Genomic DNA, 15,365 nt, shown 5'->3' on the forward strand with positions numbered 1-15,365 from the left:
AACAAGTGTGAAACTCCGTCTCAAGAAAAAAAAAAAAAACGGACAGCTCTGCAGTAAATGATTTTCACTCAGAAATGAATGATCTAAGACAGAGGCTGGCCAACCTTTTCTGTAAATATTTCAGGCTTTGTTAGCCATGTGGTCCCTGCCACAACTACTCCACTCCGCTGTGGTAGTATGAAAGCAGCCAGACAGAACGTAAACAAAGGAGTGTGGCCATGTCACAATAAAATTTTACTTACAGCCACTGAAATCTGATTTATTTACTCTTCATATGTCATAAAATATTCTTTTGATATTTCTTTTTTTTTTTTTTTTTTGAGACGGAGTCTTGCTCTGTCACCCAGGCTGGAGTGCAGTGGCCGGATCTCAGCTCACTGCAAGCTCCGCCTCCCGGGTTCACGCCATTCTCCTGCCTCAGCCTCCCGAGTAGTTGGGACTACAGGCTCCCGCCACCTCGCCCGGCTAGTTTTTTGTATTTTTTAGTAGAGACGGGGTTTCACCGTGTTAACCAGGATGGTCTCGATCTCCCAACCTCGTGATCCACCCGTCTCGGCCTCCCAAAGTGCTGGGATTACAGGCTTGAGCCACCGCGCCCGGCCTCTTTTGATATTTCTCCAGCCACTTAAAAAGGTAAAACCATTCTTAATTCATGGACCATGGTTCACCAACGCCTGGTCTAGAACAGTGTTGTCCAATAAGGTAGCCATTAGTCACAGATGCCTCTTGTGCATTTAAAATGGGGGGACTGAGGAACTGAATTCCTATTTCAATTACTTTAAGTATAAATAGCCACATGTGGCTACTGTCAGGCCTCTGAGCCCAAGCTAAGCCATCATATCCCCAGTAACCTGCACGTACACGTCCAGATGGCCTGAAGCAACTGAAGATCCACAGAAGTGAAAATAGCTTAACTGATGACATTCCACCATTGTGATTTGTTTCTACCCCACCCTAACTGATCAATGTTCTTTATTTTATTTTATTTTAGTTTTTTGAGACGGAGTTTTGCTTTTGTTGCCCAGGCTGGAGTGCAATGGAGCGATGTCGGCTCACTGCAACCTCTGCCTCCCGGAATTCAGGCGATTCTCCTGCCTCAGCCTTCCTGAGTAGCTGGGATTACAGGCATGTGCCACCATGCCAGCTAATTTTGTATTTTTAGTAGAGACGGGGTTTCTCCATCTTGGTCAGGCTGGTCTCGAACTTTAGACCTCGGATGATCTGCCCGCCTCAGCCTCCCAAAGTGCTGGGATTATAGGCGTGAGCCACCGTGCCTGGCCCAATGTTCTTTATAATCTCCCCCACCCTTAAGAAGTTTGTTTGTAATTCTGCCTGCCCTTGAGAATGTACTTTGTGAGATCCACCCCCTGCCCCCAAAACATTGCTCTTAACTCCACCGCCTATCCCAAAACCTGTAAGAACTCATGATAATCCCACCACCTTTGCTGACTTCTTTTCGGACTCAGCCCACCTGCAACCAGGTGAAATAAACAGCCACGATGCTCACACAAAGCCTGTTTGGTCATCTCTTCACACGGACATGTGAAACAGCTACCAAACTGAACAACACAGGTTTGGATTCTAATCAAGCCTCTAGAGCAGCAGTGTACAAAAATAAACAATGTAAGCCACAAATATGAACGGTATATGTAACCTAAAGTTTTCTAGTAGCCATATTTAAAAAAAGCAAAAAAAAAAAGAAATTTTAATAATGTATTTTATTTAACTCAGCAGACTCAAAATATTATTTAAAATGTAATAAAAAATAAAATAATTATTAAGAGACTTTTAACTTTTTTCAAATATTAAGATTCAGAACTCCGGTGTACTTTACACTTATAGCACATCTCGGTTTGGACTTGGCACCTTTCAAGTGCTCTGTAATCACCTGTGGTTAATGACTGCTGTAGTGGACAATGTAGCTATACACATAACTTCTAGTTCATACGAAATATAGGGAACAGGGAAATGAGTTAGAAGCTACCACAAGGAGATAACTAACAAGTGCAAAATGTGGAATAGTTTACCAAACAACTGATTTGTAGTCTTCAAATTGAAAAGGCAATGCTATGAAAAGGAAACTGAGGGATTATTCTTGAGCAGGGGTGTCCAATCTTTTGGCTCCCCTGGGCCACAATGGAAGAAGAATCACCCATTTCTTACTTGTTGGAGTAGGTGTCATACAATCCCACTTTTCCATCATCAGTTCCAAAAGCTAAGCAACCTTCCTTGGTTGGGTGCCAGCACAGCTACAAAAAAAGAGTTCCCAAGTGAGAATATAAGAAATGGGGCATATAGTTAAAGGAATCCTTACATTATCCTTTAAGTATCCAAAGAGAAAACTTTCTTGCTCTGATTTCTTCATTATTTAAAGGAGAAAAAGGTTATTAAAAACAAAGTCAATGTCATCTGTAATCTTTCATCCAAAAAACCGACTGCAGATCTTGTATCTCTCTTTCCAGATATTTTTGTGAATAAGCTTATACACAATTGAAAAAACCAAATGAGTTCAAATACATAAATGATGTGCATTATACACTGTCGAGTGGGAATACAAGATTCCGGAAGAATTTAGAAAATACAGTTCTATTAATATTAAATAGTTTACAAAATTTGAAAAGATAGATCATAAACTGTCCACAGTAGTTTTCTGGATTATTCAAGTAGGGGACTGGAGTGGAGGGTAAAGTAGGAAAAAAATGTTTCCTTTCTCCATTTTTGTGTTGTTTGATTTTCTTTTTAAACCATAGAAGTTTATTACCTTTAGATTCAGTAGCCAAAAGAAAGGTATCATTTTAGAGAAAACCAAAAAAACTACACATACCGTTTTGTAACCTGCTTTCCATGTTTTATAATAGACATTTTTCATAAATCATTTATATACCTTTCCATATCAAGGAAGAAAGAATCTACATTATCATTTTCAATAATTTGATGCCATTCCAACATGTGGTTATCTTATAACTTAATGTGTTTTCTATGAATATACAGTCAGGCTATTTCTAACTTCTTACTATGAGAAAAAATGCTGAGATGAAAAGTCTTAATAAATTTAAACTCTGGAGGATAATGGGTTTGGTTACAGGATCCTTTTGCTTTCCTAGTTTCAAACTTCACTCAACGTACTTTAAAACTTTTGATTACCAACAGAGCTCATTTAAATGAACAGGCATAAAAGAGAATTATTTGAAAAAAAAAAAGTTCAAAACAAGCTCAAAAAAATCCTTACCGCTGTAACCTTGGACTTGACACCTTGCCAAAAATGTTTCACATCATAGTTGTTCTTTATGGAGAGTGTATTCCATACACGGATCATGCCATCCCCAACACCTATGGCCAAAGAGCCTATGTCCACAGAAGAGAAAGCCAGGCTGTATGCAAACCCACCAAGGGAAGGCAGGGTCCAACAGCACTCCAGGGTGGCCATGTCCCAGCATTTTACCTGCAAAGATTAATGGTAAGGGCCTAAACATAAAAAAGAACAGAGAAACAAGGAAAAAAAAATCTGATATGTGAAATGGGATAGGCTCAAAGAATGGGTAAGGATAACGTATGTCTTCCAGTAGGAATCGAAGAAAGCACTGCTAAGAAAAAAAAGTTAGTAATAAATTATGTTGCTTACAGGGATCTTAAAATACATTTATTTCCAAAGATGTCAAGTGAATTCAGGGTTACACAATTAATAAACCAGAACCCACACCTCCTGTCTCCAACTTCGGGGGTCTTTCTGTCCTACTATAGCACTGGTAACCTCCTCATTTGGCAAACTCTAAGAAGATGGCCTCAGCACAGTGGAAAAATCAAAGAACTGCTCTCTCAAAAGGCAAAACACCTTATCATACCCCGGGAAGGAGGTGCGGTAAGTTTTTAATCATCACTTGATGATTAAAAAGAGACAGGTTTGGAAGAAAACGAAGTCTACCAAATAAGCCCAGTTTAACTGCAAAACAGTAAGGTAACAGGCTTTCAACTAAAGTAAATAGTCTCTGAAAGATTTCTATTCTGCTAAACTACAAACCAGGATAAACCATAGCATGAGGACCTAACACAGGGGTGTCGAATCTTTTGGCTTCCTGGGGCCACAGTGGAAGCAGAATTGTCTTGGGCCACACATAAAATACACTAAAACTAGGCTGGGCATGTGGTTCATGCCTGTAATCCCAGCACTCTGGGAGGCTGAGGCAGGGGGATCATGAGGTCAGGAGATCGAGGCCATCCTGGCGAACACAGTGAAACCCTGTCTCTACTAAAAACACACACACAAAAAAGTTAGCCGGGCGCAGGTGGGCACGCCTGTAGTCCCAGCTACTTGGGAGGCTTAGGCAGGAGAATGGCGTGAACCCAGGAGGTGGAGCTTGCAGTGAGCTGAGATCGCACCACTGCACTCCAGCCTGGGAGACAGAGCGAGACTCCGTCTCAAAAAAAAAAAAAAAAAAAAAAAAAAGAAAAAACCCCACTAACAACAGCTGATGAGCTTAAAACCATCCTGAGCCATGGGTTGGACAAGCTTGACCTAATATATCCTTCCCTGGGCAAAACTACCCTTCTTTATCATGTCTGCTTTAACAAAAAACCATTTTGATGGGTCTTCACATTCTCCCTACATGTGAGCTATTGATATATTCAGTGCTGATCTGTAGCAGTAACTCTGAAATTGGAGTCAGGGGTGGGGTATTATGACTTGACAGGTGCTTTGAAAAAGCCCTCTAATCCCATCCAAGTTGTAAACTGCTGCTCTACAATGCTGAGTGAAAATAAGCAGCTCTTACATCTCTATCCATTGATGTGGAAAGTAATAGCTGTTTGTCATCCTCTGTTTGTAAAGGACATAAATTAAACACAATTCTTGAATGATTTTGCCCTTCTGATGAGGCACTGAAGAGGGTGTATTTCCGTCTCCAAGATTGAGTGAGATCCCATTGCAACAGTTCACCTCTGTGAAGGAAAAACATAAGCATTAGTTCTTTTACAAACAATCTGAAAACAAGTGACTGCTGAGTCACAGAGTCTAGGCTCATAGCTGCAAAATGATTTGTCTTTTAAGGAGAGAAAAATTGCATATTCTGAAAATACGCACAAAATATCTCTGGGAAGGCTGGGTGCAGTAGCTCACATCTGTAATCTCAGCACTCTGGGAGGCTGAGGCAGGAGGATAGCTTAGAGCCCAGATCTCAAGAACAGCCTAGGCAACAAAGTGAGACTGCCTCTACAAACAATTAAAAAATTAGTTGGGCATGGTGGTGCACACCTATGGTCCCAGTTACTTGGGAGGCTGAGGTGGGAGAATTGCTTGAGCCCAGGAGGTTGAGGCTGCAGTGAGCTGTGTTTGCATCACTGCATTCAAGCCTGGGTAACAGAGCAAGACCCTGTTTAAAAAAAAAAAAAAATTTGAGCCACAGAAAGGGGAACCAAGTAGCCAGGGAAGACAGGACAGTTTATTATATAATTTCATTCTTCTTGAACCATGTGAGTATACTGGACTACCCTTTAAACAGATTTATCTCCAGTCACTAGAAGTAGGTAGTCAATGAACTCTGTTTACTGAATGGGCATAGCCATCCAACCTAAGAGAAAATATTATAACCATCTCCCCTTTCTACACATGAAGTGACTGAAGCTCAGAAAAGTAAAGGGTCTTGCTCATGAATACAAGGCAGTAAGTGACAAAGTGATTCTGAAATTTACTTCTGACTTCAGAGTCCATATTCCTAACTGCCAGACTATACTTATTTGATCTTTTTACAGCTCTGTTAGTAGACAGCACAAGCATCAGTCTCACAATTTTTCCATTTCAAATGGGGTCCATCATAATACAAGCCTTGGCCATTATTTTCTCCATCTACAAAGAGAAACCTAGGAGTCCTTGAAGCCAAATAGAAAAACAAAACATATCTAAGAAAGCATGACCATAAAAGACTTACCCAAAACAGCTAGATACCAGCTGTGTTGGCTGATTGCTGGGCCAATGGAGTGTCAACCAAAGGCGCTCTTTAACAGTTGGGTCTATACCCCCTCCTCTTCTCTTCAGAAAGGGCAATTTCAAAATCATCACCCCTGCAGATTAAAAGGAAGGCCAATGGGCACTCAAGACAGTGAAATTACATGCATGACATTGCTGGCAGTTCACAATACACAGTCTGAGCTGTAAAAGCTTGTTAGTTTGGTTACTTAGAATTCAGATCTCGTTTTCCAATGGTTACAATTATAACCATTATAATGGTTATATTTTTAACCACTATAAATAGTGGTTAATACTAGTCTAGCTACATTTAGGTCAAATAAGCTTCCATAAGCTATCTTGACAACCTCAACACATTAAGAGTATATTTTCTTTTTTTTGGCCAGGCGCGGTGGCTCATGCCTGTAATCCCAGCACTTTGGGAGGCTGAGGCGAGCAGATCATGAAATCAGGAGATCGAGTGGATGAGTGGGTATGCAAAATGTGGGACATACATACAATGGATTATTATTCAGCCTTAGAAAGGAAGGATATGCTGACGTACGGTACAACATCAACGAACCTCAGGGATATATGCTAAGTGAAATAAGCCAATCACAAAAAGACATATCATATGTCTAATTTCACTCAAAGAAAATACTCAAGAGTAGTCAAAATCATAGAGCAGAAAGCAGAATGATGGTTGCCAGGGCCCGGGGGAGAGGAGAATGGAGAGTAGAATTCTGGAGACAGGTGGTTGTGACAGTTGCACAACTTTAGGGTATACTTAATACCACTTAAATGTACACTTAAAAGTGATAAAAATGGCAAATATTGTATTTTCCACCACAGCTTAAAAAACTGCGAGAAAAAAAAATAAAATGGAGAAGCCCGCTAGAAAGAGAAAAGCAAGATTTTTACTAAAAGGTTATATTCCCTAATATATTATAAATATTAATTATGCCTAGAGTTTCTCTTAATTTTTAAACTTAACGAGAAAAGTTCTGTTCAAAGAGAAATTTGGGAACGCTAAATGATTGAGGGGCTCTATAATTTGGATAAAATGAGCTTTCACACATAATTCCAGGTGGGTGTATGTTATTCTGCATTTGTGCATTAAAAGCTCTAACTCTTGAGATCTTTTCCATTCTCCTGGCCTAGGCCATATCATGTTCTAATATTCCCATTTTTATTACAAATATTCTGCTCTCCATGCCAAATAGTGACCCTTTCTATAAACCAAGAGGTCCTTGTTTTCTTCTGGAATGCATGGGAAATACTCATTCTAAGGCCAGATGTTGAGAGAATAGACAGTTCTAGCCCAGGGTCAAATGAGGAAGCAGAATTCTAGACCGAAAAGTGAAGAACTGCTCTCAGATAGATGACACACCCACAGGACAATAAGACAGAACAAAAAACCCTCTACTTCCACCAGATCAACACAGGTTACATCACAAAAGAAAGATCAATCTTACCTCGGCCTCTAGAACAGTTCCAGATTCGAATGGTTTGATCTTTGCTTCCAGTGGCTAAGTAGCAGCCTTTTGTTACTGGAGCTTGTGCCACAGCATTCCCATTGGTAATTTCAGCTTCTTCTATGAGATAGGTAGCAATTTTGCTTTTAATTTGCATTAAACACGCACTAATATAAAACAATTAGTTTGCAAGAGTTCCCAGAACTTAGCTATCTCTTTCATAGGTCTGAACTGTAAAATTTGAAGTTTTATGTATAATTAAAATGATATAATTCAGCCGGGCACAGTGGCTCATGCCTGTAATCCCAGCACTTTGGGAGGCTGAGGCAGGTGGATCACCTAAGGTCGGGAGTTCAAGACCAGTCTGACCAACATGGAGAAACCTGTCTCTACTGAAAATACAAGATTAGCTGGGCATGGTGGCGCATGCCTGTAATTCCAGCTACTTGGGAGGCTGAGGCAGGAGAATCGCTTGAACCTGGGAGGCGGAGGTTGCGGTGAGCTGAGATCGCGCTCCAGCCTAGGCAACAAGAGCGAAACTCTGTCTCCAAAAATAAATAAATAAATAAATAAATAAGCGATAAAATGATATAATTGTACCCACTCTGTTCTTCAGGCCTCAAGAGTACTGAACCTTCCCTTAAACCATCTGTACCTGAAGTTTCCTCTTGGTTTATAGATAAACAATCTTCACCAGGCAGGGGACACCAGGCTATGGAGTGGATTTCATCATCATGGCCTCGAAGCCTATGAATAACTTCTCCTTTCTTACTGATGTCAATTATCACCACTATGCCATCCTTGTAGCTAAAAAACAAGAGTTAGAAATATTACTAAAAAAATGAAGACAGAACAGAGTCTCTAGCAAACATTTTGGCTTAGAGTTACCATTGGCGCATTCCTTAAAGTTAGGTGCATTTGGGGTGGCGGAGGAGGGAAGAGGACAAAAAATAATTTTGTTTTTTCCTTTTTTTAAATGTGCTCACCTTATGTCTCCTGGTTTTGTTAAAACCCTTCTCTCTAGGATCAAACTCTTAGCACTAGGTAATTCTATGTACGTTGCCTGGTACAAAGCTCACAGTGGACCATGATTTTGTTCTAAGGGAACTTTCATAGTTTTTGCAAGTGTCCAGCAACTCTTCTTTTCTTTTTTTCCCCCTCTCTGTTGTCCAGGCTGGAGTGCAGTGGCACAATCACCACTTACTGCAGCCTTGACTTCCCAGGCTCAAGCAATCCTCCCCCCTCAGCCTCCCAGAGTAGCTGGGACTACAGGTGCGTGCAATGCTCAGCTAATTTTTGAATTTTTTTTGCAGAGATGGGGTTTCACCATGTTGCTCATGGCTGGTCTCGAACTCCTGGGCTCAAGTAATCTACCTGTGTTGGCCTCCCAAAGTGATGGGATTACAGGCCTGAGCCACCACACCCGGCCAACTCTTCTAATTAGAGATAATTTTGTCCTAGTGCACTGGAAAATAATCTCTTTTTTAGAAGTGACACTACTTTTTTAACTGTGAACTTAACAAAAGTTGCAGAATTCTACACTCTAGACCTGCATGTTCCAAGGCTGTCATTTTATGAACTCACAGGAAACTGAGAAACTCTAATAGCTTTTTAGAAATGAATTATTTCAGATACATAAAAAAAGTAATCTACCACCCTGCCTAACAAAAACAATTACTGATAGAGCTGAAGGCCTGTGTGCATTCCACCTCAATCAAACCTCTCTCCTTGCCCGATCTCTTCTCCTTTTCTTCCTTTACCCAGAGGTCAAACTCTATTTGTGAATTGTGTTATATCATTCCTAGCCTTTCTTTGTATGTATTCCTAAATAAGATATAGATTTTGCATATTTTAAAACTGCATATAAATGCTATCATCTGTTTTCCTGCAGCTTGTTTTTTTCACTCATTCTGTTTGTAAGTCATCCATGTTGATACAAGTAACTCTAGTTCCTGGCCAGTCATTACACTATTGTATTAGTACTGCAGTGTGTGAATATATCAAAGTTTATTCATTTTCCTTTTGAAGGGCTTCCATTTTTTACAACAAAAAAAATGCTATTAATGTTCATGTACACGTCTAACACAATTTCAGGTTTGATGCCCAGTAATAGAACTGCCAGGATGTTAAGATACATGCATCTTTATTAGAAAGTACAAAACTGCATTCTACAAAGTTGTTGTACCTATTCACACTTCCTACACGTTAGAGCATTTGACAGGGAAGAACACCAGCACAGCTTTATTTACCTTTTTTAAAAAGAAAGACATACTAGAGTATGTCAACCTTTGAAGAGCTGGACTTTGAAAACTGCCAAGTTATGCAACCTAATTGTCAACAGATCAAGCTATTTAGAAATCTGAATCAAGCTTTCTGGGAATAATAATATTTTGAAGATCCTCCCCTGACCCCTGCCTACTACCTTTCTGTTCATCCTCTCTAGCAACTCTACTGCAACGCTGCTCCCACTTCAAGAGACTGCCGATCCAGTCCACTTCCATTTTCACTATCACTATCACTCACCCACACCTGTCTTTCCATACTTCCCCCAGCCCAATGCAGCACAGATTTCATGATCCCTCACTATCATCGACTTTTTTTTTTTTCTTCTTTTTCTAAATAAGAGTCTTTGGCCGGGCGCGGTGGCTCAAGCCTGTAATCCCAGCACTTTGGGAGGCCGAGGCGGGCGGATCACAAGGTCAGGAGATCGAGACCACAGTGAAACCCCGTCTCTACTAAAAATACAAAAAATTAGCCGGGCGCGGTGGCGGGCGCCTGTAGTCCCAGCTACTCAGGAGGCTGAGGCAGGAGAATGGCGTGAACCCAGGAGGCGGAGCTTGCAGTGAGCCGAGATCGCGCCACTGCACTCCAGCCTGGGCAGCAGCGTGAGACTCCGTCTCAAAAAAAAAAAAAAAAGAGTCTTGCTCTGTCGCCCAGGCTGGAGTACAGTGGCGCAATCTCGGCTCACCGCAACCTCCACCTCCCAGGTTCACACTGTTCTCCTGCCTCACCCTCCTGAGTAGCTGGGATTACAGGTGTGCACCAACACGTCTGGCTAATTTTTGTTTGTTTTTTTGGGAATGGAGTTTTGCTCCTGTTAACCAGGCTGGAATGCAATGGATCAATCCTGGCTCACCACAACCTCCGCCTCCCGGGTTGAAGCGATTCTCCTGCTTCAGCCTCCCGAGTAGCTGGGATGACAGGCATGCGCCACCACACTTAATTTTGTATTTTTAGTAGAGACGGGGTTTCTCCATGTTGGTCAGGCTGGTCTTGAAATCCCGACCACAGGCGATTTGCCTGCCTTGGCCTCCCAAAGTGCTAGGATTACAGGCGTGCACCACCGCGCCCATTCTAATTTTTTTATTTTTAGTAGAGATGGGGTTTCACCATGTTGGCCGGGCTGGTGTTGAACTCCTGACCTCAGGTGATCCGCCTGCCTTGGCCTCCCAAAGTGCTGGGATTACAGGTGTGAGCCCCTGCACCTTATCATCGACTTTTAAAACTAGCCGTACTCCCCGTCTCCTTCTCCCTCAAGAGTACTTACTCCACAAAGCCCCAAACCTGGCTGAATCCAACCATCTCCTTTCTCAAACAGTTTGGGTTTACTTTAAATTAATGGTCATGATTCTTTGTTTGCCACTCAACAGTGAACATCGGGCCTACGATTTTCCTTAGTACATTCATTTTCCTATTCTCTTTGACCATTTTCATACCTCTTTGCATACCCAGTTTCAACCCCATGGTGAACTTGACTCTACCACTCTGACTTATGCCACACTGAGAAAATCAGAAATCCCAGAATGGAACACCTTCTTCTTCCAAAGACATCTACAAATCTACCTGCACCTATTTCCATATTCCCAGCTGTTCTTTCTTCTTGTCATCTGAATCCAATCCCCTCTTGACTTTTCAGCATCACCCCTGCATTTATCATAGTTCACTCCTGCAACTAGCTCTTCCTCTTTTCAAGCCTTACTTCCATCAGCATAAAAACAGGTCCCCTGTATTTCCCATGTAATACTCCCTTGACCCCATCTATCCCCTCTGGGTTCATGTCTATGCACATTTTTACAACAAACTTTGTGAAAGAGTTGTTGTCTCTTTGTATACCTCTATTACCTTAGCCCCCAGTCTTTCAAATTCACTCCAGTCAGAATTTCTCCTTCAACATTCTAGGGAAATTGCTTAAGTCTTCAAATTAGAGAAAATAGACATCTTACAATTAGAAGTACATGAAATGGTGAAGGAAAGGGGGATCATGTGAAACAACCTTGGTGATCAATGAGGAAACAGATCCCAATGCCATATCACTTTCCCAATCTAGACGGAGCGCTCAGAACTAGAGAGACCCAGCAAAGTCATCTGACACCTGGGAGTTCATGTTATATCAAAGGGCAGTAGAGAAAGCAAAAAAGGTGAAAGAGGACATTTCCTACATTTAAAGGTTGACTGGAGGAGTTAGATATGAAGAACCAAGAAGGTACAGTACCATGGAAACCAAGGAAACAAAAACAGAGGGAGTGGCAGAAACAGTAAGGACCTGGAGGAATAAATGATGCCAAAGGCTCAGGGGGAGTGGTTAACATCTGTAGATGGTTTTCTTTGAGGAATAAAAGGACAGAAGAAGATAAAGAACATGCAAAACACGATCATAAACAAACAAAAATCATCAATACAGATGGCACAGTACTTACCCAATGGCTACTAAATCTTCATGATGAGGTGAACAAGTAAGACAGAAAATTGTTCTGGGTTCTATAAAGAGGTGCTGGCTATCATTTCTGTTAAGCCAGTAACAAAAAACTACTCCTTTTTCATCCCCAGATACTATTAAGTCCTTTACTCGAGGAGACCAATGTAATGTTGATATTGTATGCTTTAAAACAAAACAAAAATTTGTTGTCAATGCTGAAGTTTTACTTAATTTTTAACTTGTATCACAAACCAGCATAATGCTACATATATATATTAAAAGTAGTTAATACTTATTAGTAGTACTTGTTTAGCAACACGATATTAACAAAATGGTAGGAAAATTTAGACTACTGGGAATCAAACAATCACTAAAAATTTTTTTAATAGCTTAATGCAAAGTTCTTACAAAGATTAAGTAAGCCTTTTCCTTTCCTTTGTTCTCTCAAAAGGCAGGTATATCAAGTAACTATATAGCTTAGAAATGAGTTTCATTCACACATTTACAATCTATATCAGGAGTCCATTTATATCAATCACCAGAGGGTAACTGTTTTAGACCTTGTGGGCCATACCATGCCTGTTGCAACTACTTAACTCTTGTAGCATGAAGGCAGTCATAGACAATGCTTAAATGAATCAGTGTGGTTGTATTCTAATAAAACCTATTTACAAAAGCAGTTTGCCAACCTCCGGTTTGTATGTATCTCCTTTCAAAAAAAGTTGAGATATCTTACAATATGGTTTCTTATCTAATTAATGAACACAATTACAAGTTACTTTGCACAGATGAGCTAGCAAAACTAGCTTGCAACAGAAGAACCCTTAGCACAGATATATAAAAACGGTCTGAGAAACCAGTAAGCCATGGTACCTGATGGAGTGCATGTTCTGTCACAATTGTTTTTGTCTCTACATCCCATATTTTCACAGTTCCATCGTCGGAGCTGGTGGCACAGAGGTTGTACTGACCAGGGTGATGAGAAAATGTGAAGCCGGAGACCCTTTCGGTGTGTCCCACCAATTCTCCTATGACTTCAAGCAAAACCAGACGCTAGGTTAATCCAAGTGCTATCCAAGGTTCCTGGCAGAATCATACTGTTGTTGGATGATGAGTGAGCAGATGCTTTGGCGTTACTTAACCCATGGTATAACTGAAAACCGAAGGACTTACAATCAGAATTCCCAAGTGCTGATATTGGCTGTGCCACGTGACTTCGAACAAGCCTCTGTGCCTCAGCTTCTCAACTGTGAAATGAATGTTGATATACTTTGCTCTGCTTAGTTCACAGACTGGAAAGCAGCTCAAATAATGTGAAAGTGATTTTTATTTAGATGTGGCCAGAATAAATTACCTGGCACGTCATATCCTAAGGCACAATCAAAGCCTAGTTTGGAGCTGAAAGCATCTGGTTTAACCCATTCATCTTACAGTAAGGAAGGCCACACGTTGCAGGATCTTGCTTAAGGCCTGCAGCTGTAGTCAAACCCCAACCCCAGGAAGGCTCCCGGCTGGCTGGCGCGCACCGGGCTGGGCGGGGGAGCCATATAAATGGCCGGGACTACATAAGGCTAACTGTTCAGTAAGCAATCGGTCCCACGTGGAAGCTCCAGGAGGCGGGACCGCTCGGCCACAGCATGGTGTAGCTCATGCTGGAGACCAGAAGCAACTCAGCTTAGTGACTGTGGGCTGCCTCTCCTCCCAGCCTGGGCCTCAGTTTCCCTAGCTGTAGAAAACGGGGTGGCTGGAGACGTCCACTCGGCGCCTCTTGGAAGCGCAGAAAGGGCAGGAAGTCTCGAGCCCAAGGGTGGTGAGTTACCTCGAAACGGGGGTGTCCCAGGACTCTCGCCTGCGCCCGGGCCCACGCGGACAAGGAAGACGGACGTCCGCGCGGCGAAGCCAAAGAGGCCCCCGGGCACGGCATCGCTGCAGCGGGCGCAGTACCAGTTGGGGGAGGGCGGCAGCGTCCGCGGCTCCTGCCCCATAACTACAAGCCGTCGCAGTCAAGAGAAGCAGCCACAACCGAACGCTCGTAGCCTCACGCCTTAGACAGGGAATGGGGCGGGGTGAATTCCGAGCCCCGCCTTCTCGGGCAGTCGCTACGGTGCGCGTGGAGGCCCAGCCAGCACCGCGCGTTCCGTTCCCGCTGCCGGCTGGCTGGGAAGGGCTGGACCGCGTGTGCTGCGTTGGCCCTCAGTACCTAGCCCGGGGGAGGAGGTCCGCCGCAACCCTGGCCAGGATCGGATGTTGCCTGAGCACAGCCCCGAGGTTAAGCATTCTCACTTCGCACAGAAAGGCACAAAATTAGAGGATTAGACTAGTAGAACCAACGCTCCACGCTACCAGTTTATTCTTTAGATCCGTTCGACCACTATCCTGTCCAGTGTTTTTTGAACGCTATGTGCCAGGGTACTTTGCTAGTTGTGGAGGTGTTTTAAAGATATTCACAAGAGGCCGGGTGCGGTGGCTCACGCCTGTAATCGCAGCACTTTGGGAGGCCGAGGCGGGCGGATCACGAGGTCAGGAGTTAAAGACCGGCCTGGTCAACATAGTGAAATCCCGTCTCTACTAAAAATACAAAAAATAAAATAAAATAATAAAATAAGCTGGTGTGGCGGCAGGCGCCTGTAATCCCAGCTGCTCGGGAGGCTGAGGCAGGAGAATCGCTTGAACCCGGGAGGCGGAAGTTGCAGTGAGCGGAGATCGCGCCACTGCACTCCAGCCTGGGCGACATTGCGAGACTCCATCTCAAATAAAAACAACAAAAAGAAACAGAAAAGATATGCACAAGAAGCCACTTAACAAAAATATGGAGCCTGAGAGACAGACTGGTGTGAGCTGTGGTTGTGCCACTGCACTCAAGCCTGGGCAATAGAGTGAGACCCTGTCTCAAAAAAATAAAAATATGAAAGTACAAATCTGGAATTAAAAAGGGAAAGAACAGTTTCTGCAACTGGGAGGCAATTCTGGCTCTGCGTTCTGGGTACTCAAAGATGAAAGAGAAGCAAATGGAGTGACTCTTGATTTGCTTGATTAAGGGCCAGCTCTGTGAAGGAAGCTATATGTGGTAAATAGTGTGGAAGAAAGTTTCCTTTCAACTCAAAACTGCTAAAAATGCTCAGATTCTGCACTACTCGTGTGTTGCTTGTTTGCACTGGGTATCTGGCACTCCTGCATATGTAGCAAACTGAAATCTGAACTACCTGTCATTAATACAGAGAGTCAAATACATATATTTGGATGCGTCTAGGAGCAC

The 15,365-nt window shown here is 42.5% G+C and overlaps 1 protein-coding gene across 2 annotated transcripts in view; it reads right to left on the reverse strand.

Moving 5' to 3' along the window:
* Positions 1-14,167, reverse strand: part of GEMIN5 (gem nuclear organelle associated protein 5) — a 49,754-nt gene extending 35,587 nt beyond the window's left edge. The window contains exons 1-9 of one of the 2 annotated variants that reach the window (XM_015141311.3): positions 13,929-14,167; positions 12,983-13,143; positions 12,111-12,292; positions 8,069-8,220; positions 7,414-7,530; positions 5,922-6,054; positions 4,770-4,935; positions 3,230-3,442; positions 2,164-2,249 (exon numbers count right to left, since the gene is read on the reverse strand). In XM_015141311.3, the coding sequence (XP_014996797.2) occupies positions 2,164-2,249; positions 3,230-3,442; positions 4,770-4,935; positions 5,922-6,054; positions 7,414-7,530; positions 8,069-8,220; positions 12,111-12,292; positions 12,983-13,143; positions 13,929-14,094 (1,376 nt within the window). In that variant the 5' untranslated portion in view covers positions 14,095-14,167. Of the gene's footprint in view, positions 1-2,163; positions 2,250-3,229; positions 3,443-4,769; positions 4,936-5,921; positions 6,055-7,413; positions 7,534-8,068; positions 8,221-12,110; positions 12,293-12,982; positions 13,144-13,928 lie in introns of both variants that reach the window. The other variant, XM_015141310.3, reaches the window with a different exon arrangement.
* Positions 14,168-15,365: the final 1,198 nt, after the last annotated feature.

Source organism: Macaca mulatta, chromosome 6 (genome assembly GCF_049350105.2).
Source record: "Macaca mulatta isolate MMU2019108-1 chromosome 6, T2T-MMU8v2.0, whole genome shotgun sequence".
Taxonomy (NCBI): domain Eukaryota; kingdom Metazoa; phylum Chordata; class Mammalia; order Primates; family Cercopithecidae; genus Macaca; species Macaca mulatta.